Here is a 26,594-nt window from a genome sequence, read left to right as displayed (position 1 = left end):
CTGGTGGAAATTGCTGTCGGCTATTGTGATATTTTGCACCACTATTGTTGGGTGTGAGCTTACACAGTTGATTGAACACGTGTAAAGATAATTAGAGTTGCTGTACTGTAACCAAAACCCATCTACTCTCCTCTCGACATGTACACAGTCATCAAACTGCTTCTAGGCATAACAATGAACCACTACCCACTTACCCTCTGTACAATAACTTGTCTTGAATGAACTCTTATATAAATGTCCTTACTCAATGATCAGTCTTTCTGTAGCCACACACCCTTTGAGTGACTTCAGCCAGCTGTATGTTGTTTTAATCTCTGCCTAACAGGATTTATTGTTGCCTGAGGCGGACAGGCATTAGGGAGCAGAGTTAACTTTCCTCTTAATTGGATGAAATTATGGAGATATAAGTGTGATATATTTACTACCTGGCTAATGTTGGCCAACAAGCAGTGGTAATTACACGGCCAGATAAAGAGGGAGATTTAGGTCTTGAGGAAGTTCTGTTGGACAAAGTGAAGCGATTAGGTCTTAATTAAAAGGCCTTTTTTTTTGTCTTTTTTTTTTTTTTACCAAGTCTATGTGTGGTAATCCGTTAAGTGGGCTGTGATAATACATAGGGGAATTCTGGGCGTTGATACTAGTGCGTAGCGGAGGTCTGTTATGTAATCGGGGGCTGAGCGCAGCTGAGATTCAGATCCCCTCCCTCACCAGATGACATGACTTTACATGATGAGATCCGAAGAAAATCGATCATTGCCTTTGTTTAACAACGCCTCTGTTGTACGTACCTTTGCTGGTAGAATATATTACAACCAGGCAAAATCAATGGTATGCTTGACTATTTTCCACATATTCTGTAATTATCTCGACTCGGTAATACTTCATCACCGGTTGTTTTTACTGCCTCAACACAAAGGTGCCCTCAAGCAAGTGCATATCCATTTTTTGACAGTGATGTTTTTTTTAAAAGTTCTACTGTATACAAAAAGTGTGAGAGAACAAATACACATGTTTTTCTTTAATTTATTTTCTTCCTTTGCTTTGGAACAGCTTGTCTCATGTTTTCTCTGTTTTCCTCATTTTGGCAGATGTTCCAGTTACTGAGTCACCCAGCCGGTAAGTTTTCTCTGATTCTTATCACAGCATGGGTGAAAATCACTGAAAGGTGGTGGAAAGCGTAAATCAACACAAGACCACATCAGCGCTATATTATTATGCCGGAGATAATGTCATGCTTACACTCCATCCAAACCCTGTGATGTCATGCTACATCTATTCATATGACATTTCGATGCCAGATGGTACGTCACACTGACAGACTGACGAGCGGTACTGTCAGGTATACAGTAATGCTGCTGATACAGTTGGAGGTGGAAACCATAGGAAACTCATGATGACTAGAATAGGAATGAGCATTTTAAGTAAAAACGCCATCTGATACTTGCTGGGAACTATTCGACTTTTACTTGAAGGCCCTAATCCCTCCCCGTTTATGTTTCATAATTCTTCAGTAAGTGTCATGGTTGTGGTGTTCTGCTCTTCATTATTCATTCTGGTTTTAGTTTTCCTCTACTATGCCTCTTGCCTCTTCAGTCCATCCACTCCAACCGGCCCTCCCTCTCAGCTTGTTGCTTCACCTGATCGTTCCCACCTCCCTGCTCACGTTTTCACACTTCGTCATTAGCCTCCTGTGTTTATGTACACACTTCCTTTACTCCTCCACTCTTTGTCACTTTGCTGACAAAGAGTCAGCCCCCCATGTTTCTGCTCCATGCCTGTTATCTGTTGTCCTGCTTGTGTTTGCACCTTGCCTGAACCAACCCGCCTTGCATTGTGCATTTCGGTCCACCAGGCTGTATCCGTGGGGTGAATTTAATTGAAAAGGTCACCCCGAGGGTTACACATGAACCTTTGGGATATTTGTGTAGATACTACTGGTTTTCTCTGCTGAAGAATTGAGTTAACTGCTTTTAATATTTTTATTTTCCGCCCCAGTACAATGCAGGTGAATCGAATGTTATTTGTGATGCTCAAAGCTTTCATTAAGTTTTCTACTAATTTGATTTTATTTTATTTACATGGCATCAAATCGTTACGCATGCCTTCAACTCAGGGTAGGTTGCATATTTCGGATTACAGCTGACATTTTTACTTTTCATAGCAAGAAAATAAATTATATTTCTATAGAAATTCATTCCAGTGAGCACGCATTAACTATGCAAAAGACGTGTTTAAGTTCAAGTTTATTGATTACACTTACAGTATGTCCCTGTTATTATTTTATATAATTCCTCCCACCTAAGAAGTGGTGTAATCAGCTAGAATAGCAGAAAAAAGCTGCGTGGGTGTTCAAGGTCTTCACAGAACCTTTAAAATAAAAGCATGTTTGTTTCCCAGTTACAGTAAATTCAATTCAGTTCTGCTGTGATATAAGGGAAACGACCCATAATACTTGTAGAGTTCAGGGATGAGAGTTTCCACATCCCTCTATAGAAATATTCAAATCCATCTCATCTCACGTCTTCAGTGTTGGTAATGTGAAATGAACTGTATAGTCACAGTATACATTTCTGGCTGAGTAGGTGTATAAGTGAAATGACCTCCGTGCTGATGCTGTCAGACATCATCTTTCGTTCAATCAAAAAGGCATTTGGCTTCGAGGCCTCGGCACAGTAAATGATAACGTGATAGTTTATTGATTCCTCCAAGGCAACTGTCTTTCTGCCTCCCCGACTCCACGGGGAGGTCAGCGGTGAAAGTCACCTACCGAACAGCAGCCCAGGAGCTGATCGACACACAGACAATCTTTCCAACGGACATTTTAGCTCGCGGTGAGCTTGAGCTCAGACTCTGCATTTGAAAGGCAGCAATCCTTTTTTTTTTTTTTTTAGACCCCCCAAGCAATTTGAATCACATCAATATTAAACAAAGTGAAATAAAAACTGAAATATAGTTTCTAGCCGAGTAGATTGAAACCAATTCATTTTCCATTTTCTTGTTTGTTTCGTTTAATCAAACCAAAGCAAAAAATAGTCTAAAAACACACTGGTTCAGATCATTATGTATCTTTATGTCCTGCATGATGATGCCATGCAGGGGCCCCGATTTGGGTGACCCTGCCCCCCCATTATACTCCCCACCCCACACACACACACACACACCTGTGCTTCCAGGAAGTGTGCTCAGAAACACTGGATTCCTGTGGGCTTTCCTGTGCTGAAATGAGGGGCCTGTATTTCGTGCACAGGTGTGAGAGTGGCTTTATGTGTGTGTCTGTTTCTGCTGTGTGTGCATGTGTGTGTGTCTGCGATAAAGTCCCAGCGAGGTCTTGGCAATTTCTCATGCAGGGGGATTTCTGCTGAGCGCACATTTCCACGTTGGTTTAGTCAATAGTGTTCCTTTCAAAAGAAGAGCTATCAATAGCACTTTCCACGATCAAGGTGTTAAGACTGTCAGCACATCCAAGCACATCTGTCAGCACTTTTAGAATAAAATTGCCAAAATTACTTTGTGATTGTTATTGCGGAAATATGGGTTTTTCTTAACACTGCAATGACAGCACAGCAGCCCATTACAGCAGCGAGGCTCAGGGCAGCATTTCTCTCCCGTGAGTGTTTGACACCAGCATTTTCTTCTGGCATCACTCTTTATCCCTTGACAGATAGTTTTCATTAAACGAATTGAACCGGACCTCCGCAATAAAGAGATTAACACAAAAGATACCATGACAACGAGACACGTATGCGTCTGTTTTATGTACCCAGAGCTCTGACCTTATACAGTATTACTTTACTTAGTTTTTTACAGGTTTTTTTTCCCCCCCTATAAGTTTTTTGTTTTTTGCGTTCACCTTTTTGCCCTTTTTGCAGCCTTGCAGAACTTCACACTTTTGCCTTTGCGAAGAAACTGATCCAGTGTAGCTCAGGAAATAAATTTATTTTTCACAGACACTTTGTTTGATGGCCTCTCACCTCGTTGTACTTGCCTCACTTAGGTGTGCAGTGAAAGCAAAAGGAGAAAACAAAAATGGTAGCCTACAAGCGTTACAAGCAAAGTTGTACACAAATAACGTGACGGAGCTGTGAACCAGACACTTTAGTTGCTGTCTAATTGGAGTCTGTCATGTACAGAACAGCGAAAGCAGCACCACCCTGGTGCATCATGGGAATGGTTATCTGTGAGGAGTGGGCATTAGTTTGTGGAGGAGACATGACCTGAGGACAAACAAAGCTCCATCAGTGCGGTCAGCACAATGCTCATGCAGTTATGAAGAACAGCGATGCCCAGGAGAGATCAGGGGCCAAAGCGAGCAGAGCTCTGCATGCAGCACTGCCCGGGTGCAGTCGCTGAAGGCAATGGAAACAGATGGAAGTGCGAGATTTGCATTCAAGCAGCTTCCACTTTAGGCTGTGCTCTGCCCCGGGCTATGTCTTTTGCATTGAAAAATGATTCCTGTTTCTCTCCTTGAGCTGTATGACTCACTGGGGCTTATAGGCACAGATAAGTTGTGAAGGGGTGTGCAAAGATATGCCTGAATCGATAGCCACAATGCTCCAATCACTCATACCTGACACGAATGCATACGGGCAGGCCGACGGAGCTGTGCATCGCTATTGTTCTGGCGCCGCTCTTTTCCACGCAAGCAGTTTTAATGACAAGGGATCAGTTTATCGTTGGAAATGAGTTGACAAGCAGCTCTTTTTTTCGTTTTCATGTGGGTGGAGATCATTTTTGTCCTTCAGATTGAGATGAATGATCCCGCGTCATAGAGAATGCATCAGAGTAATACCTTGCAGTCGTTTGCAGCTTGACACCTCTGCAAAAACCAAATGGTTGCTATCAGTAGGTCTGATACGGCATGTTGGCAGGGCATCTATTTAGAGGGAGAACGTGGCACAAACACAACCAGACTATGTTCATATGTAGTTAACATATGTTATTATATGTGCTTGTAATATTCTCTCTCTTTGGGCCTCCATCATTCCACACTTTCACATTCCACTACTACGTTGCTTCATCGAGCATGTAGAACTACATTTAGAAACAAACACGTGACTTAAACATCATCACACTTAGCCACACCCCTACTGGTTGCTGATTGGTCCGCCCTTCGAGCAGATTCCCCAGACTGTAATCACAGTGAAGACTAAAGATGGGAGCAATAGGAGGACACCGCCAGGTTACCAGATTAAACTTTGTTTGCGTTTTCTGATATGTTTATCTGGAAAAAAAGTATTCTAAAGCCGCTGTTTGTGACTGACACATTTGACTTCATTCTCATGTCGTGAATCGTATCACTTATTCATATCCGTATAAAGCAGGCGCTACAAACAACCTTGTGCTTTCTTTTCTTCCTCACACATAAAGTGACCTACATGGTTCACCTGTTATTGTGCCCGATGCGGTCTTACAAGATTGTTGAATCCAGATAGTTTTCTTCCATTGACATTTGAAAGTACAGCAACAGCCTGACAGGCCTCCTCCCTAACAGCCTCAAATCACAGCATTTTGTGCACATTATTTTCCTGGCGTGTCTTGTTTGTCTACAAGTCGCCCATCAGTCTGAGTGGCTGCTGCTGGTGCCGCTGCTAGCATTGCAAGTGTTGCTGAGGTGTTTAGCAGAGGGACAGATTTAATTAGTGTAGATGGAGCTCTCCTACACGCTGGATGCTGTCATCAGCTGTGATCAGTCATGTGGGGGAGGTCCTATACCTCACTGGCAGCATCAATACAAGCATTGTGATAGCTGTGTCAAAAAGTCTTTCCCCTGTAATGGTAGAATCTGTTTTTAATAGCTGGTTCAGGACATGTTTTCATTCAAAAAGCTGCTGGTGATTATAGTAAGCCGCAGGCATGTCAGATAATGATTTGCCAGTGCTCACGAACACATTAACTAACACAAGCAACAAACATTTGGTATGATCTTGTTTCTTTCTTCTTCACATGTGGCTTTGTGGACTGAATTCTGTAATTCTGATTTTTTTTTTTCTTTTCTTTTTTTTTTGTTACTGTTTTCAGTTTGACTTCAGGCTTTTTGCGATTGGAGAAGTTTCATAGCCACAGGGCCTGTGAAGCCCACATAGACAACAACAGAGCAATAAATAAAGAAAGCCCACACCTCCAACACAGCTTAACAATCCTCTAAGTTTGTTATTGGTGATACAATTTTGAAAGAAAAATGTTAAATCTGTTCACGACGGCATTGAAATACAAACTGAGGTAGAGAATTGTGGGATACATCGTCCGATGATTTTCATTCATTTTGTGCAGTGGAAACACCGTCTTTCTCGATCCACGTTGCAAATTGACACCAAAAATGACTTACTTCTTCACCGGCCCGTGTCCTCACTTTCTGACAAATTTCCTTAAAATCTGTTTATTTGTTTTTTTAAGATATCTCTCTTTCCTATCAAATAAACAGACAACACAAAAGGAACAGGAAACACAAGATGTTCGCCCATGTGGGAAAAAAACTAGTGTTCCTACTTTTAACATGAAGTTGCTTCAAAAAACATCCTAATAATGTGACAATAGCCGGCAGTATGTGTTCTCTTAGACTTTAGGGAGTGTGCGTCTGTATGCTTGGATGGCAAAGAACTATTTGTGACCTCCAGCCTCTCTGCCTCCCTTTCCTCTCACCGAAATTAACTTGTAATGAGACACGCAGCACTCGGTTGTTAGTTTAACTGTGATAATGTTTGGGTACCTTCCAGGGCCTCAGCAGCAGCAGCCGAGCCCAGCACTGCAGCTCCACATGTGGGTGAGGAGCTTCGGGGTCTTCCCGCGGCACCGTCGGCTGATTCGGGACACCGAGGCAAAGAAAGCATCACGGAAAGCGGCAGCTCGAGGGACATCTCTGAAGGTAGAAAACTAACTTCTATTGACAGTGAACTGATGCACCTTATAGTGTAGATCAAGGGCTTCAATTTCAGAGCAAAAAGATTCAATCTAAGCTTGCTCTGGGATTCAAACTCATTCCACCTGCGTATTATAGTGTTCACATTGCGGACAAATCCGATAGAAAAGCAATTGGACCTCCAAAGCTGCGCAGAGCTGTGGACCCCACCATAATGTCACCGGCAGTATAAACTGTGCACCAGTATTTTGTTAGTACTACACATTGCTTCCCTTGACCTTGATCAAAGGTGGCAACAACACCATATTACAAATCTACGGTCATCTTATGGCTCATTGATTTCTCTGGTGAAAGGCCAGACACACATAAAGACACACACCTACTACTGCTCCATTCAAATATATACCGACACAATACACACACACCCACACTCGCTCTCACACACAGACGGTCTCTGCTGTGATTTGATTTCTACACAGACATGACATGAATCCAATTAATTCAGGATGAGGATCAATAGAGAACCATTTCCATGAGGGAAAATTGCTTTTGGATTTCGACTCGGTCAGCAGTGCCGTTGTTATTTGAAGGTGGTTCAGAAATGCGAGATGTAAAGGAGCCCTGCAGTACTGCACGACATTTCTTATGTCCCTACTCTGTTGATGTATTCACACACACACACACACACACACACACACACACACACACACACACACACACACACACACACACACACACACACACACAGGCCTCGGCTCTAATTAAGAATGCACACGGTGTGGTTAAGCTGATCGAATAATAAAAGTACATGAACCCCCTCTTTCTTACTGATATCTAGAGTTAATAACAGGGAGTGGAAAATGCAAGGCAACTTAAAACAAGATAAATGACTGCCCTCGTGCTGATCCTAATGAGGAATCTATTACACTTCTGCATTTATGTTTTTACACTTGCTGCTTTTTAATTTCAGTCTGCAAACATCAGACTCCTGGAAATACTTTGCATACATATGTATAAACCTGCTGTGGCGGGAAGAACTGTTTATTAGACTCACTTTGTTTCCGTTTGACCAAATGTGCTTTATATGCTTCATTATGAACAATGGGGGCTTTCTTGTTTGTAAAAGCAGCCGTGTACTGTCAGGTTGGGTTGTGGCACATACTGCAGTGATTATCTGACATTAATTTGAAAGCGCCTTACTGTGTGTTTTTTTTCTTTCCTATCTGCAACAGTAAGCACATATTAACAATAACAGTGTCTTATTTTTTTTTTGCCTGCAGTCTCTCTGCGACCTATGAATGAGTTTACTGGAGTGTCATTGTATTGCTGTAAAGAAAAGTTAAACAAAAGTAAGAAATCTGAGCAGGGAACTGAGGGTTTGCCACGTTTGAAGTAAGCAGCCATGTTCCCAAGAGGCCCAGTCACTTTGTAGATATGCCGATAGTCTGTCTGATAGCCCCAAATCCAGTCGTTTTCTTCTCTATTGTGAATCCTTTCTGAATGCTCAAGTGTAGGAAAGTGAGTGAAAGAACTTTTGTGCTACGATAATCCTCTTTAAAAAAAAAAAAAAAAAAGTTGATCTTTGTCCATCTGCTGGCTCGTGTCCAAGGTTATTTGGAATAATCCATGGCAGAATGCACATCTTCAGTCAGATTAATTGAAAACAGTGATTGTTGCTGTTCGGGGCTTAGGAGAAAGTGTTTCAGACAAATCACAGTTTAAAACCAAATCAATAAAGCTCACTGAGCTAAATTAGGCTGAAACACTCTCAAAGCAGTTAATGACAAATCCTGCCAAGCGTGGAGATAGAACGGGTCAATAGCTCAAACAAGCTGGATACAATCATGCTTTGTCACACAAGCAAAGCCATTATGGCAACATGTACGCCAGGTATGCCAGATCTCCCCGAGGAGAAAACCTATAAATGCAAATGATACAATAAGTATGTAAATATTCAAATACCAGAGGCTGAAAGATCCACCATCTTTTTTATCTTTTTTCTGCTTACCCAGAAAGAGTCAGGCAATGTAAAGCTGTGTGTGTGTTGTTTTTGAAGGAACATGAAAGAATTATCCAACAACAAGAAGTGCAACTATTTAACTGAAAGGGAAATAAAGGATAGAACATTGTATTATTCTGCATCAAAACAGTGTTTGTTTACTTTGATGGAACGGGTTTTCTTTGCCAGCTTCGTGTGCGCCTGAAGCTGAAACAGAAGTGATCTATGATGACGTTCCCAGTGAGGAGCCCCTCTCTCCTGATGAAGGTTAGTAGCTGCAGAATCATATTTGTTCAGGATGTTTGCCCAATCATGAATCTGGGTGTGTTACCTCTTTTTTTTTGTTTTTTTTTGTATAACAGATATGATCTATGAAGATGTACAGAGAGAAAGCGGTCCAAAGCAGGCAGACAATGGCTGGAGTTCCAGTGAGTTCGAGAGCTACGACGAGCAATCGGATAACGAGGCCAAGCTGCCAACACGCAGCAAGGTGTGTGACTGCATACGTGATATCCACTTATTTCACACACACTGTCTTCTCTGCATGTTTTAAATGGCATCGCGATAAGCTCAACCAGGTTGTTTTGGTCGGGTTTCCAGCGCTTAAAAATAATCAAGGAGAATATTTCATCCGCTGCTCCTCTCGTGCAGTCGTCTTTATTAATGTAGAGAACGAGAAGGAAACTGTAAAGATCATGAAAAATATATAACGGGCTGTCTAGCTTTATACTTTCATTGTGGGATGAAAGTAAACACCAGCCATTTCTGTTCGAAAAGCCTCAGATCTCCTCGCCTCTTTTCCTGCCAAGGATGCTGACAATCAGAGCTGCGCTCCGGAGCGTCTCTCTTCCACATGATGGCACTGTGTGCTCATTCACACTGTGCTGCGTTTCCTCCTCTGCTCCACCAGCCTTAAACGTGCATCCACCGCCGCGTGGATGAGGACAATCTGCAGTCACACAAGTATTTTGCTGATTTGAATCATTATTAATGTATAGTTTTACACCTACCTTTACATATTTTAACATATTGAAGGTGTTTTCCGTTGCTCCACTGTAATCCAAGAGTTAAATCAGTGCCTTGAGAAGGGAACAAAACGCTTCCTGTTTTTTTTGCCCAGGTAATTACAGGAGGGTGTGGTGTGGAAATCTCCCCACATTTCTCCTGTTATGCTCGTCCCAGGCCGCTGAGCAAAAAAGGAAGGATTCAGCTGCACTGGTTTAATAATTATTGAAAAAACAACAACAACAGCGGACTAATATAGCCCAGCATTGCTTTTTCGACCATCAAAAACACATAGTTTTTAATTAGCTTCGCCCAATTAACTTTTCACTGAGTGTACCTGAAGTTCTCCTCTTGTTTGTTTGAGAAACCTGAAAGAGCTGCTACAGGGTTTGCTTATTTTTTTGCCAACAGTCCCCCCCCCCCCACACACACCCACACCCCCACACCCACCCCCCTCACTCCCCTTCCAGTCCTCTATAAATCAGTGGCCATCAGTCTCATACAGCAGACAACCCCTTTTGACCGAAGCAGTTCTCCGAGCTTTCAGTCTCTGTGCTTGTGATTATTTCCCAGTGGTGCGTTTGCTTCTTTTTTGCCTTGATCACTTTGCCTCCATTTCTATTTTCCTTTTCCCCCTACCAACCTTCCTCCTCCTCCTCCTCCTCCTCCTCCTCCTCCTCCTCCCTTCGCCTCTTGTGGCTAAAACACATCCTGCACCCACGCCCCGCCCATCCCCGTCCATCACCTGTAGCTCTCCCCTGAAGTGTGTCGGCTGAGGGAACGGTGTGCCAGGACCAAACGTGAACTGGCCATGAGGCTGTCTGGAAAGCACAACTATGACATCAAGGTATATCTCCAGCAGCAGCAGCTCCATCACACTGTTTCCTCGCAGAGCTTTAATCCCCTCTGCTACATGTTTGCCCACAGGATTGATGATCACCCAGAGCTGAAATGTGCTGTTTTGTATGCTCTGCTAACACAAAGTCTTAAATGACTCTCTGCTCCATCCTTCCTAACTTTCCTTCGGACTGTGACTTTGCTTTGAGACTCTCGGGCTGCTGTATTGGTCTTTCTCTTTTTTTATTTTTTTTTTTTTTTTTACTGCCCGGTTTAATACCAAGACACATTAATGGTACACATGAATTATTAAGTAATATTCTGCGTATTTACTTCCATAAACACCAGTGTAACTTGCCCCCAATTAATGACCTACTTTCCAGAAGTAGCGTCGTTTAAAAATACTACCACTGTGGGTATATTCTGGGTCCGTGGAGTCTGGTTGCAGGGCCGCCGTGATGTTCAGGGGGGAGTTTGTGGTCAGCCGAATTCTCCCACGCTGAGCAACGCAGCTCCGCTACTCTGATGTGGGACTCGCTCGCTGCCATGATCTCGTCATGATACGCTCATAGACTCTCTGATTAGAGGCTGTACAGCGACCCACGGGGAGGCGCAGATGGTGTGAGATTCACGATGAGCCTAACTGAGAGCCACTCTCCCTCCATCTCTCTCCCGAGGAGAACCGTAGGTTATCAAGTCGCCTCAGCATGACACTTTCCTCCTACTCTAATGCTCCTTTGTTGTTTCTGTCTGCTCCTTCCAACCAGGTTCAGCAGCTCATGAAGGCGGCAAGAAGCGGCACGAAGGATGGGCTCGAGAGGACCAAAATAGCCGTCATGCGAAAAGTTTCCTTCCTGCAGAGAAAAGATCAATTGGGTAATGCGGGAAAGGCTGAAAAGTTTATAAATCTTGGTCAGCTGGCTTTTTACGGATGAAAGTTTTCCCATTTTTAGTAATGGGTATTGGTTATGAAGTTTGGATTTTGTTACTCCTTACAGTTGACACTTTGAATTATAGGCAGTTGCTTGTGTATAAAGCTCACCCAGCCAAAAGTAGTGTTCCAGGCAGATAGAGTAGAAAGCCTTTTTCTTCATACAAATCCCTTCAGAGAGAAATGAAAGCACTGTGAAAGAAGGAGATCTCACTGATTATAACTGTAATAAATAAAACAGATCAACTCTCTCAGTTTTCAGACCACACGGTTGAGTAAAGGTTTTGATGCTTGAGAAAGGAAAAAGATGAAGCAACCCCTCATTACTTGTGTTATAGGAACCCCACCTTATCCCACCCCCCCCCCCATCTTAACAATAGAGGGAGATTAGCATCCATTAATGGAGAACGGAGCAGCCCCATAAAACCAAAGACACCAAACCCACGTCTCGAACAAATCTCAGCGCCATCACAAAGAGGTAAAGAGGCCAGTGCTGCTATTTTTAGGTATTGATCGAGGGAAATCTGCACAGCATTATATTTCTTCTCCACCAATCCTCTGTTATCATTCCAAAGTCTTTAATTGGAACGGTGGGAGCTGTCTTTAAGTTTTTTTTAAACTGTCGAACGTATTCGTGCCAATGTTGAGATGAGAATGTGTCAGATCGTGTTTAAAAAAAAAAAAAAAAAAAAGAATTGCAGACACACTTCTTTGTGGCTCTTTTATACAGAGATACAGTATTGTTTTTTTTCCCCAAAGGCCTCTGCTGCAGCCTCTTTCTCTCTCTCTCTCTTTCACTGTTCTTTCTTTCTTTTCTTTTTTTTTTATTTTCTTCCGAGAGTACAAAAGTCTGTTCGTATTGTAGAGGTAATAAAACTTAGTGTGTCGCAGTGTGTCTCCAGCTGCAGTGAAATCTGAAGGCTGCCTTTCTGTTGTGCTCCTTGTCTCATTTTTTTTTTTTTGACACACACACACACACACACACACACACACACACACACACACACACACACACACACACACACACACACACACACACACACACACACACACACACACACACGAACACTCTTTTACCAGTCTGTGTCTTTCTCCCTTTTCCTTTCTGCAGAAGAGGAGGATGATGCAGGATACCTGGATGTTGCTGTGTCCGAAATGAAGCATCCTCCCCCACAACTGAGCCCGATGCCAGAGGGGCTGACCAGCCACCAGGTGCGCCTGACACATCGTGCAAATATTTCTCTTTATTTCTTCTGATAGTGCAGCCTGCATATGCGCTGCACTGAATGCGCTCTTTTATGTGAACATATTCCTTCCCCAGTAGCCTTGGGATAAAGCTTTAGGCTGTTAAAAGTATTTTTCTTTACATATCTATAATCTCTAAACTCTTTGTCCTGTTTGGAGACGCAGTTTGTTTTATACCAGCTAGAACAGCCGCTTACATGTCAAAGGAAATCCAACAATTCAGCCCTCCGATTGAGGCCTCGTTCAAACAGACGTGCTCCTCTTTAAGTCTTTTTTTCCTTCCTGCAACAAGCACACGATTATTGTGCAATCCGTCAACCAGCGCCGTGCTTAACTGAAAGCCCACCACATACTGCAGCACAATCATGTCCTCTTAGCGCTAGATTTCCTTGACTGGTCTGTTGTCTGCACAGGTTGTCAGACGCCATATCCTCAGCTCCGTCATTCAGAGCGAGCGCAGCTACCTGGAGTCTCTCAGGAGGATCCTGCAGGTGAGCCGCTTTCGTCACGTTGTCCTCTTCTGCCACAGGCAATATCGTCACAATTTTTAGCCATTATGAATTACACCGAAAAAGAGAAGTGGTGATATCCATCAAATTATCGAGGTGTCTCAGCATAAATAATCCTGATGAAACAGCCGCCCTCGTTTTTGTGGCATCACGCTGATGCTGAGAGAGAGAGAGAGAGAGAGAGAGAGAGAGAGAGACAGACTGTCAGGCTAGCGCAGGAAGCATCGCAAACTCTCCTCTTTAATCTCTCTTTTTAGAGGGGAAAAGGAGACTTGTTATCTCCTCATCACAAATAAAAAAAAATATAAGAGGAGCACCTACTAAAATGGAATCAACAGCGATCAATGGCTGCTTTATGCGCTGCAAAATCATTCACTCTCAAGATGCGAGGGTGGTTTGTCGGGTGACATTATTACTTGTGATACTTTGGAGGGGGTTTAGTTCTTTTTGAAATCTCTCTTTAAACTCAGACGGTCCAGCCAAGTAGTAAATTCAATTCATTCAGACATATAAACACAAGAACTGAAAGGCCACAAAGCACAATTAGACAGTGAGGGTTGTAACTAATCATTACTATAGAACAAATTCCTCAGTTGTTCATGTTGCGGATGTTCCTCATGTCAGTGATTAATTTGCAGTATTGGCTTCACAGAGATAACACTTGGAAAACATTAACAAAAATTGCCAACACTGCGGCTAAATACTGTTTTCATCTTACATGTTTTGGTTCCTACATAATATTATCTACACTTCAGCATGTTCAGTTTCAAAGACGTCATGTCTGCTGGCTCGCCATCCACAAAGAGCCTGTCAATTAATTTCTCTGTGCTATAATCATATATCCATGAGTGCACACTGAAGAATCAATCAATGCCCCCTTTTCACCATGTTACTTTCACATCTCGGACTCCGCTGGGAGCTGCTTTTTGCCATTTTTTTAATCATTTTTCGATACGCTGTTTTACAGAATCCTACTTGTGGCTGTCTTTCCAGGAACAACGACTACATTTTCCCCATGTTCTTCCGATTCACGGGATTTTTCTCACTTAGCCCTCTGTTGTTGATTTATGCGTCTAAAAAAGAAAGAGATGCTTAAAGGATGTGGATTTGTGACTCATCTTAAGCACCCACCCACCCACATAAACACACAAACACACGCTGTACACATCAACAACAATTAAAAGCCCAATTTCTCTGTCACCAGGAGTACCACAGACCGCTGATGGAAGCTGAACCACGCATCCTGAGTCCCCGGAAGATTCGGCCCATATTTTACCGAGTCCGGGAGATCACACAGTGCCACTCGATGTTTCAGATCGCGTTGGCGTCACGTGTGGCCGAGTGGGACAGCAGCGAGAAAATTGGAGACTTATTTGTGGCCTCGGTTAGTTTGCCTGTACATGTTCATGGGATGTATGTGAAATAGAAATGGACCTGGAGGCTTATTGTCTGCCTTTATATATATATATATATCGACCAAGATGTGAGTGTGTGTGTGTGTTTGAATGTATTGTTTGTTTGTTTCTTCCTCAAAAGGAAGGGGGGGGGGGGGTGCTCAGTGCTCAGGTTTCTTTTGTGAGTTTCTGCACTGTGCTCATCCATAAGGTCCGCTCATTATTCTCCTGTTAGAGCGGCTGGTTTGACTCCATCCTCCGCTGGCCATTATAGAGCTGCTCCATTGATATCCCTAAGACCTACCACCAAATGAGGCCACACTGGAAAGGGGAAAGTAGCGGGACTGTGTACTCCTCATTGAGCAGACTCTTTTTTTCATGTGGTAATGTATGTGTACCTGCAGGGCTTGTAGTGATATGTGAGAGGCAGGGTCCTGAGGGAGGGTGCGAGCAAAGACCAATTCCCCAGCTCCCCTCAAACTGCCACTATCAGCTGCCTAGTGTGGGTTTAATTGAGGAGAGAGAATAAATGTTTACCGCACGACAGACAGCCCCATAACTCCCCCCCTCCCACTCAGTCTCACACACACACACACACACACACACACACACACACACACACACACACACACACACACACACACACACACACACACACACACACACACACACACACAAACTCTGCCACCTCATTCCTCTTTGCCCAACTTCTTAAATGGCTCGTGAAGGGTGTTTCGCAGTAACTGGAATGGTAAACAAACCATTTTTTAAGCACTATACTTAAACATCCATTTTCTAGCCTCTCTTTGCATTGAAATTACCAACAGGGTGCCCGCAAATCGGATGGTTAGATAGAAATTTCAAAATGTCAAGAGGAAATTACATGAGTGTGAATGCCATTGCAAAGACAAAACATGGCAGAGTACTCGACCGCCTCATTGTGGGGCTGCTGCCACAAATTTGTTTATTTGTTTTTGTCTTCTGCTTTCCACAGTTTTCTAAGTCCATGGTGTTGGATGTATACAGCGAATATGTGAACAACTTCACCAATGCCATGGCTCTCATCAAAAAGGCGTGCATGTCCAAACCAGCTTTTCTGGAATTCTTAAAGGTGAGCTCAACGTGGACACAACATAGCATTTGTATGTTGTTGTTGTTATTTTTATTTTAACTTTTATTTATTAAAGTAATCCATTTGTGTTGTAGCTCCTGTTTGTTTTTTTCCCTTTGGTGTTCAGCAGATGTTGAATTTAGCAAAGCTCTGCAGCTGAAGGATCCATGTAATAAATAATTCTCAGGTTTCCAAGGAGACAGACAAAAGGTTCAGTGAATAAAAAGGTCATTACTTGCACAAAATTGTGATTTACCTCGATGCCATTCAAGTAGTGTCTAAAATGGGCTCCTTAAAATCCTGGAATTTTCCATGGTTGTCCAGTTTGATAATATGTCCTGTTTTCATGTTAAAATCACATCACTATTCTCAAAATCTGACAATAACTTTTATGCATTTGTATACTTCTCTACACACTAATATGTGTATGTGTGTTTTTCTGTGTGTATACAGTATATAAGACCTCAAATAATAACCAGAAAACGTGTAAACACATCTGTTTATTCTGTATGTAGAAAGGAAAGTGAAAAACGGACCACTTCCCACGACCAGACGATCGAGATGTGTTTCGCTGTTTACTTAACGTTGCCGACATTAATTAGGCATCACGAAGAGGAAAAAAAAAAAAGTGCCAGGGCTGCATGGAGGGTGCCATGAAATGATTTAAATGTGCTGAGTTGAACAAATTCCCTGTGCGGCCCAGCTTTCGGGCATGAGTGCAACCCAGATCATTGAGCTGTAATGCTGATTTACAGACGCAGATCACACCGCTGACAGCCTTGCATGTAACTGCAGATAACGTGCATCCCGTTCCATCTGTTGAAAGGTTCCTCCGTCTCTCCTGCTGCTTGTTGCAGCTCTCAGTGGTCATGCGCGACAAACCAAATAATAAATAATCTGAATCAATGACAACCTTTATTATGTTCCTTTCAAGATATTGTGCAGCCACTGCATGCATGTACATGACCATACGCATGAAAGGAAATTATAGATGGGCTTATTCATTTCACGGGACGCCAACATTATAATTTAAAGCTGCTTTTGCACAGAACCATTAAGGTGAGTTTAGCAAAGATCAGGTGAAAGATTTTAATATCATTTTAAAAAGATTATTTACAACTGTAGAACCAACCATGTAAAGAACTTAAAAAATATCAAATTAGACAATACATAAAACCTCTGGGTCATTGTGTTTCTTTTGGTTATTATTTATGAAGCAAATAGTGTTTTTTAGAAGTCTTATATTTACATACAATGCAGTAAAGCTTTACCCTATTCAGTAGTTCAAGCTGGTGTGTAGGCGGCTGTTGCTTGGATGGCAGGATTTATTATTGAACCTGCTGGAGATGTCGAGGGCCGAATAGTTCACATCTGCTGTGGAGGGAAGTGTCCACTTGACAGGTCCAATGATATATATCCACGCTTGCCCGTTTCCCGCTTTTGTTTTAAATATCAAAAGTAGGTATCGAGTGTTTTTTATCCCAAAATTTCCACAGGAGACAGTTGATACCGGTAAATGCCATCGCTTTCTTGCTTTGCTGTCGAGGTTGCCTGGCAACAAATGCAATTCTACTCAGTGAGGTATATGACATTAACGAAAGATGCATCTTGGAGAACAATGTAGAATTTTCCTAAATGTTTAATATAACACAACTAGATCCATGTCTATTGCATTTATAGTGAGTCGCTAACATGCCTATGTAAATATACTGTAAACAGTGACCCATGAATCTACTCCATCTTCTTTTAATAAAGACTTAGGCTTGAGCACTCAGCTGGGCGGAGCCAGGCTATTTTGGACCCAGCCTGACTCAGGTTCTAAATACGAGGAGCCGAGTGGAGCTCCGAAGACCTCTGCTTTGAACTTTTCTCAATGTTTCCTAACCCATCATTCAAGCAGTCTTACTGGAGCCTGTCAATATCTCCCTTGCCTGTTTACATAAGACTTAATTACTCACTTCCTTCATGAAGAAATATTGACAGCCTGTCGTTCCCCGGTCACTTGTGGTTGGTGGGGAAGCAGCAGTCTTACTTCGCCACCGTTGGTGTTTCCCATCAGTGATTATTACAAGACAGGACCTTTCTATCAGCTGAGAAAATTCAGATCATGTCCTCGGGTTGGGCGACTGCAGCCGCTCAAATCATCTAAGACGGTGTTATGGTTTTCGATGCTACCGGTGTTTGACACGTTTCACTGTACATGACTGCCTTCCAAAAGGGAGCTAGAGAGGTTCTCTTAAAACCCCTTTTACCCACCGCTGTCTCTGCCTGACACCACTCCAACCGTTTTTGTGCACGAAGCGAGAAAGAGCCCATCTCTGGTGACATCGTGGCCCAGTCGTGTGGTGGAAAAGGTTGTACACTGGGCTCCTCGAACTTTATGGGGTCCACTCAGGTGTGATCCTTTGCTTTACGAGGTTACATGTGAAAAGGTATGAAACTGTCCAGTCGCTGAACATTGGAGCAAGCAGATCAAATGTTTTGAGATCCCTGGTTTCCTACTTTCACCTGTGAGTTAATAGCAGTCTGGCCGCTGATCATTGACCTCTGGTGTTCTTGTCGAGTGATTGTGTACAACACATATAGGTTGGTGTTTGCTCTGTTGTAGCCAGACGGTTTCCTGCTAAGGCCCACTTACAGTGTAACATCATGGGCTGCTACACACAGAAGAGAAACAGGGTAAATTCTTTGGTAATCCAAAAACAGAAACAGTGGTCTTGGACCATACTGTGAGACATGACAGAGATTCAGTTCTGTTTCAAGGCCGCTTTGATCCATCGTGCATGGGGTGCCTTAAATCTGTGCTGGACATAAAGAAATATTACAACGATCAAGGCATTCTGGAGCGAAACATACTGCCGGGTGTCAGAAAGCTCTGTCTCAGTCACTGGTCATGGGTCTTCCAACAGTGTAATGACCATAGACTATATTTTTGGAAGTAGACGTAGCTTCCGGGTCTGAAAAACGAGGCAGATGCGCAAGTCTTTAACTGCAATACCACCGAGAGCAACTAGAGATCGGCTCAAAAAAGCTTCTGGCTCCATAGACTGCCATTAAACTTGGTAGTATCGTCGGGTTTCCAATCAGATCGAGTCAGATCCACCACCACTTTTATCATATTCAAATTAATTCAGAGAAAATTGTATTTTCTTTTTCTTCTCTTTTTTTTGTGGAAGGTTACCAAAATAATTGCTCCACATCTGTAAGTGCAGTCCTTTTACCTTTTCAATTAGAGCTTCTGTGACCTAAGACAGACTGTCAGACACCACCTGCAATAACATGAAATAATCCAGAAAAGTGGAGCCCTGTAACATTTGCATCCTGCCTCTCTACAGGTTGTTGATTTAGGCAGGTCACACTACTCCTTATATCGAACAAGTACAATGACAGAATGTCACATTTATAGAACCAGAGTTACGATCTGAAACCTACATTCATTCATTTCTTGACTGTACATGATCCATATACATACATCCATAATCGTACTCTGTGAGAAGACTTAATGCCGTTTTTATTAAACAGAAATCACCTTTTAATATGATTGATATTTTAGCGACAATTCAATATTGAAAAATCAGATACCACAATTTTGTACCAAATACCGTGCCTTTTAATTAGTGTTACATTTATTGATATAGTTTGATGATGTGCAGTACTGTATGTGATGATACATGAGATAGTGACTGCAGGTCCACTTAAAGGTGGAGGAATTCATCATTTATTTCACTCGGCTGGAAACATGAGAAAAACTTTGATATTTATGAATTTATTAAACTGCAATGTTAAGGGCTAAGAAGAAAGAAAATTTAAGGATCGTAATATTTCAACGAACAGAATATATAGTCTTTCATCATTATATAGATATTAACCCAATTCATTTTACATTACGAACAGTTCTTTACATCGTTTAAAATGACAACGTTTCTTAAGTATGTTAAAATCGGGTTTTTGTGTCAGCTCGTCTACTTAGCAGATGATATCAGAGCTCCCAAGTTTCAGCAACAAGCATTTTTTCTAATTTTTCAAGTTTAGTTTCTCTCAAATGATCTTCTCCAACCTTTTATACTTCACTATGTGTTAAATACATCTCATGATTTGCCTTTTCAAACTCATGGTGTCATGGCTCAGACTTAACACTGCACTGATATGATTTCTCTTCCTGACCTGCGCCCACAGTAACACATTAGACATAGCAAATAAAAAGTCTCTTTTATACTCTCATGACTAACAGACCATGATTTCCATACGTCATTCACCCACTCACATGCCCTCATGGTCAATAGAGAATTCTGACAAGCTCCTTTTCAAGTAGGATTAATAGTTTACTCTTGATGGCCTTTTTGTACAAGAATAGTTTTCTAACTGCATTTTGTTTTCTCTCCTTTGATTGCAGAAGAAGCAGGCGTCTAGTGTTGACCGGATCACTCTGTACGGCCTGATGGTGAAGCCCATTCAGCGCTTCCCTCAGTTCATATTGCTCCTGCAGGTATAAAATGTCGTCTATACACAGTTGGTCCTTTAATTTGTTTTAATTTAATCAATCCCTCTAAGTCTTTACCAGCTTAAACACTTTCAATAGGAGAAACTGGAGACAAATTAAAGATTCAGCAGCACACGCACTTATAAAGATGCAAAGCTGCTGGGCCACAGAATCGATTATGGATATTTACTTATCCGAAGTACAAGAAGTCGCACATCACATACTTTCACCCTGTGGTTAGCCAAAGCTTGAAAAGGAGCTGGCCACATCAGTTTTTCATATTGCTGGCTATATAGCCTGACTTCCACTTTCTATTTTGAGCTAAGATTTGGATTTGAGCTTGACTTGCTGGATCTGCAAAAGCTCATTTCATCCCTCAGTAAGCATTGATTATCCATGAATTCAAAAGATAAGTTATGAATGTGAATCAGGCATTTTCTTCCCACCTAAACTCAGCACTCCAAAGAGGAAGTGTATGCATTAAATCATACATTACAGGGAAGTGGAGCTGAAGGCGACGCAGAACATCTGAGATGCATATCAAGACAACAGCGAGCTTTTCACTGGGTTATAGATGATAGATATGCAAGGCACACAACATGCAGTCCAACAGACTTTGATCAGTTGGAGTTTTTTAAAATTTGTTTTTATCGCTTTAGAGCTCTGTGGAGTTTACATAACCACTGGAGAGGCAGTGTGATGTTCACAGTTACCTAAATCCTCAGGAAACTCTGGCACTCATACACCCAAATTCCAAAAGAGCATTTGACTCAGTTTTGAACATTTTAAGGTGAAAACTGTATTTTTACTACTAAATCATAAACAGAGAGGGGTGTATATATTTTTTATTAACTTGCAGCACCTTCACCTAAAACTTTCCTTGTGACCTTTTTAGGACATGCTTAAGAACACACCGAAGGGCCACGTGGACCGTCTGCCCCTGCAGCTCGCTCTGACCGAGCTGGAGATGCTGGCTGAGAAGCTGAATGAACAGAAACGAGTCGCCGACCAGATTGCGGAGACTCAACTGCTCGCCCGTAGCGTCAGCGATCGCTTGCTCAGTAAGGTGACTGAATACGCACGCGCTCTGCCTCACGCACACGTGCACTTGCAATCAAATCAGCTGCGAGTCGGCCCGCGAGCCCTGTACCTCCTCTGCATCGTTATCGCTGTGAGCCAAACACCTAGAAATTAAAATTGTAAATAGCAATCGCTTATATCACTCTCCCAAACATTAATCTAGGGAGGCATTTTTATTTAGAGAAATTATCTCATAGAAATGATGCCCATTATCATCCCTAAACAGCAGCAAATGCAGCGGCAGAGGCGTTGCTTCTCCATTACCGCGCCGAAATTACGGTCCAGCCGCTGCAAATCTGAACAAATGCTGCTCCGAATAAGAGGAATTAGGGAGTAAATGAGACATTTAATTGGAAACTGTAAGAGAGCTATCTCTTTCACCCTGTTGGTCTCCCCCTTCCTCTCTCTTTTTCCACTTTACCCCTCCTCTTGCACCCCCTTGCTTACTCTCCTTGCTACACTCATGCACTCTTCTTCCCTTTCTCCAGTGTGACTGCATCCTCCTCTGTCTTCTTCGCTCTAACGCCCCCCGCCCCTTTTTTTTTTTCCCCCCTTCTCTATCAGCCCTTTCTTTCCAAGACTCTGAGATGAGCTGATTTGGCCAATCTCCTCCACTCACACAGAATTCCATTTGCTGTGGTGACAGTGCAGAATTCCAATAGGAAGCAGTCTCTCCACTATTGCCCCCATAACCAGCCAATGAAATATTCATTCTTTGTCTCAAAGTATCTAAGTCACCAGAATAGGGCAGATAACAATGTGAGTGAGAATGGGTTTCATATACACACACACACACACACACACACACACACACACACACACACACACACACACACACACACACACACACACACACACATATGCATGGTGCAATGCCCTCTGTGCCTATTGATGCTTGGAGACTGTAAGGTTGTGTTCTCATAGCAGCCAAAATCATACAGCTCGAAGGAGCTGTATGATTTTGGTGGCCATCGAACAGATGTCCAGGTCGGACTAATTACTAATTTTGTGAGCAATCTGAGTAGAAAATCAGCTCCGGCTCGTAGATAGGAAATCCTCCTTTATGAAATGTGGTCAGCTGCATTACTGCACCGCAGGTTGTAAAATGGACGCAGCGGAGAGTTTCATTATTTGCCTTCCGAACATACAAACATCAAAGTGTAAGGATGTGAACTCCTCATTTGGATTTAACCTCCTGCCTGCTGTAGCGTCACTTTAATTGTGATGAGCCCGGCTTCGTTTGGTGCAGTGTGCATAAAATATAAAGTATTGATTTAGGCAGTCAGAAAAGAAGCTGGACCGAAGTGATAAAAAGCTTTCGGTTGCTATTTCCTTTTGCCAAAACATATGGATGACTGGAAAGCACAGCGGCACCAACATTGTGTGGCATAAATCGCATCTGTTATTAGATTCTTAAATTGTGTCTGTGTTTGAGTGTGTTAAGGTGGGTACACAATAAACTGTTTATGCATTTTTGGCACTGTGTAGTTGCCTTGTTATGGTGGAAAGTGTCAAGGGTCTCAATGCTCATAAGATAAGCCTGTTTGGATTTTTGTGTGTGTGGTTAGATGGATAGCATGGTGTAGACAAAAAGACAAAGAACTCTAAGCACAAGACATAAAGCAAAATGCATTTAGGGCAGGGGTCTTTCTTCTGAGAGCTACTTTGACGAAATGAAGGTGGCCGATGATATCCTCGTGTTTAGTAACATTTATTCACATAGCTGAGCTCCACCCAAACCCGCCGAATAAGCTTCTACTGTTTGAACAAAAAGGAATTGATGCTCAACACAACAGCTTAAATTTAACAGCATGTGCGTGTTTTCTTCTGTATGCATATCTGTGTGTTTTTCAAATGATGAAGCTCGCATAGTGACATCTGTCAGAAAACAAAGCAATAATGAGTTACATATCACTTTATTACATCACTTCCCTGCACATTCCCTCCCTCTGTAGTTCAGAGGGAGGGAATGTGATTTACCAATAGACTTTGGTTTATCAACTTTATGTTCAAACCTTTCACGATCTACTTAGAAACGGGTTGCGTAATACTGGTAGATCGCGATCTACGGGTTGGAGACTCCTGATTTAGGAAGTGTGCAAATCCACTTTTACTAGTTGAATGACAGATAATCTTCCTTTCTCTTTAAAAGACAGATTGCTATTATAACGGTGGATTTAGCAAATAGTAAAGAAAGAATGTACTGAGATGTACCGCTGCACAGATTCAGCATGTTGATGTGCACAATAATAATAATAATCTTTCACATTTGATCGTTTTATTTTTTTTTTGCGTGATTGCCCTGATGAGGCCTCAAATTCGAATTTTGGCCGTCGCCATCTTGCTAGTTCAGAGCGGTTTGGAACCAGAAGTGACCATATTTTTCTTGAAAAAAAATATACAGAGCTCTAATTTCACGAGAAGCTTTTTGGAGCCGACCTCTAGTGGCACTCGGTGGTATTGCAGCTTAACGCACTTCAGCATCGGCTTCATTTTTACGACCCGGAAGCTACGTCCACGTTTATATCCAGTCTTCGGTCTGAAACTAGCAAAGACTCTTGTGTTGCGATTGGTGTCGCTTCTCGCTCGGTGTAAGATCGAGCTCGCAGAGTGATTGGAGGCAAGTTTTAGAGAGGTTTTATAAACATTTCTGGAAACTCCTGAAAACCTTATTTTACAGTAATCAGAGGAACCTAAATGCAACCTTCACTTCAATGTGTGCAAGGCAAAGCTGGAGAAAAGGGCGTGTATATACTCTCTCCTGAACAATGTTTGCTGAACACGCTATGTGTGTGTGTGTATGTATGTATGTATGTGTGTGTGTGTGTGTGTGTCATTAAATGACCTTCAGCAGAATGAATGTGTTGCTAATCCCCGATGAGACATCTGCTCCTCCGAGCCTGACTTCTGTGTCCTCCAGGCACCGGGCTCCGGAGGACGGGCCCTTTGTGAAGCCGTCTCCTCCGCCTCTCATCTGATTGCTGTGTCCCTTTTAGCAACTGAACTTGGAGCAGGGGTCACTGGTCCTTTGTGAGACGCTCATTGAGACTGTGTTTGGCGAGCGAGGACAAGTCCTGAAGTCGAAGGAGAGAAAGGTCTTCCTCTTTGATGATGTACTCATCTGTGCCAACATAAATGTCAAGTAAGTCCCTCTGGTACAGCAAGTTGAGCTAAATACCCTTGAATTGGAGAATACTTTGTTAATGCGTTTGTAATATGCACTTGTAGCATGACGTTGTGTGCAACTTTTGAGACGAGAGTCTGGTAAACTGCACAGTTTAACGAAATAGGTATTAGGTGGCACGGGGTTCTCGTGTGATGCCCTAGGTTTTCGCAAGGATATTTTGGCAAACTGCAGAGTAAAGAGAAATAGCTGCCAGGGGTTTGAACACTATCTGGAGTTGCAGGAGCTTTATCAGCCTTAAACAAATGGTAGAATACCTAACTAGAGCTTCAGGAGGCCTAGATACTGACATAAAACATTTTTTGGTTTCTTTCCAATTTATCTTCTGTGACAGCACCATTGATCCCCCCCCTCTTACTCACACACACACACACACACAGAAGTAAACAGGAAAATGATTTTATATATTTTTGCCACTGCCAGAGATGTCGCTTACAGCCCTCTTGTTCAGCCTTCAACGTAATTATCACTCTATGTCTCATTCAACGAGAGTGTCCCGAAGTTGACTTTGTCTGCCCTCTAGGATCTTGACAAACCGATCCCAATGTTGATTGTCTGCGTGATTACAGGAATACATGAATAGCAATGAACCCCTCCTCACAGCCAGGGGTGCAATTTTTGGCGGGGAACAGGAGTGATGATCCAAATTCTAATTCTCAACTCTCAGAGTTCTTCTTCGTGATATTTTTAAGAGCTTCCTATGGGGTCGCTCGGTGCAGGTTGTTTTCCTTTTAAACATCACGCCTCTGATGTGTTTTTTGTTTCTTCTTTTGTCCACTAGGGGGCCTCCGGATATCAGCAGCCTCGTCCCCGTCGGCCCTAAGTACACCATGAAGTGGAGCGCCCCCTTACAGCAGGTTCAAGTCGTGGAGGTTGGGCAGGAGGGCTCTCAAAGCAAAGACACCTTGTTCCAGCAGAGTGGAGGGAAGAGGCCGGGTAGTTCCTGCACTTCAGGTAAAAAAACAAACGCCCGTCCTATCTCATTCCTTTGCCGTTTGTGTCATCCTCTCGTTAATCTCATCACTTGGACTGACTGTTAGTCTCGGCCCCTTTTCTCTGACTCAGCAAGGCTAATCCGTTTCTGTTCCCGAGTGTCGCATGGAGGAGGAGGAGGAGGAGGAGGAGGAGGAGATGCATCCGTGCTGCTTGTCACTCTGATTGAGGATGTGTTTGTGAGGAGGATAGTGATGATGGTCACTTGTTCCCATCTGCCCGGGGTGTTTTATCTTAGAGAGAGATGTGGGGGCAGCGGGCCCCCCCAGCTCTCCCTCCCCACCCCCTGCCACATCATCCTCACGGTCTCATTTCACTCTCTGATAGACCACAAACACATCCAGAGCGCAGTCATCAATCTGAAGAGATTATTCCCTCCCTTCTCCAGGCCCAATTAGAGAGCCAGTAGCAGTAGATAGGAATCTGTGGTTGAAACACTAGTTCTCCCACCACCCCTCACAAAACTCCGGTGTATACAGAGCTTGACGAGATCCCTGATAAATGTGCCATGGGAAAAGGGAGATACAAAGCCTTATCAGGATGTAATGCAACACACTTTTTTAAAGTTGCAGCTCCATGACTTAAATATTAATGGTGCCTTCTTCAGAGCTCCCCGTGTCATGCTCAGCAAGCAGCTCCTGCTTTTGAGAGTTGGTTTAGATTCTCTCTGGGTTTAGTTTTCTGGACCTGTTTTTCAGGTAGTGTATACTTGTATACCGCACAACTTTTGCTGCAAGGTTTTTTTTGCAAGGGGATCATTTGAGGTTAGCTCTCAGTGCGGCTTCTTTCCTTTTCACTGTGCATAACTCTCCGCAGAGGTGCTCGTTCTGTCTTGCTTCTTCTTTTTTTTCCTTCCCACCGCTTCGACACGGCATGGTCACCTTAATCATGTCTATCCAGAAACTCAACATCTGTGAGGCCATTCCCCAAATTTTCATTCAAACTGGCAGTCCCATCTATTTATAGTCCC

The 26,594-nt window shown here is 42.8% G+C and overlaps 1 protein-coding gene across 3 annotated transcripts in view; it reads left to right on the top strand.

The window, feature by feature from the left end:
- arhgef10la (Rho guanine nucleotide exchange factor (GEF) 10-like a) overlaps positions 1-26,594 on the top strand; it is a 105,866-nt gene that overhangs the window by 11,924 nt on the left and 67,348 nt on the right. For 2 of the 3 annotated variants that reach the window (XM_069149750.1, XM_069149758.1), the window contains exons 3-16: positions 1,089-1,116; positions 6,714-6,862; positions 9,045-9,122; positions 9,218-9,345; positions 10,612-10,707; positions 11,465-11,573; positions 12,740-12,840; positions 13,287-13,364; positions 14,587-14,766; positions 15,771-15,887; positions 20,281-20,373; positions 21,263-21,433; positions 24,444-24,589; positions 25,413-25,585. In XM_069149750.1, the coding sequence (XP_069005851.1) occupies positions 1,089-1,116; positions 6,714-6,862; positions 9,045-9,122; positions 9,218-9,345; positions 10,612-10,707; positions 11,465-11,573; positions 12,740-12,840; positions 13,287-13,364; positions 14,587-14,766; positions 15,771-15,887; positions 20,281-20,373; positions 21,263-21,433; positions 24,444-24,589; positions 25,413-25,585 (1,647 nt within the window). The remainder of the gene's footprint in view (positions 1-1,088; positions 1,117-6,713; positions 6,863-9,044; positions 9,123-9,217; positions 9,346-10,611; positions 10,708-11,464; positions 11,574-12,739; positions 12,841-13,286; positions 13,365-14,586; positions 14,767-15,770; positions 15,888-20,280; positions 20,374-21,262; positions 21,434-24,443; positions 24,590-25,412; positions 25,586-26,594) is intronic. The other variant, XM_069149767.1, reaches the window with a different exon arrangement.

This window comes from Embiotoca jacksoni, unplaced genomic scaffold (assembly GCF_022577435.1).
Source record: "Embiotoca jacksoni isolate LCO1_2020_lvr unplaced genomic scaffold, fEmbJac1.0.p SCAF_1, whole genome shotgun sequence".
Classification (NCBI taxonomy): domain Eukaryota; kingdom Metazoa; phylum Chordata; class Actinopteri; family Embiotocidae; genus Embiotoca; species Embiotoca jacksoni.
The sequence above is the reverse complement of the archived record's forward strand: the minus strand, read 5'-3'. Positions and strand labels throughout refer to the sequence as shown.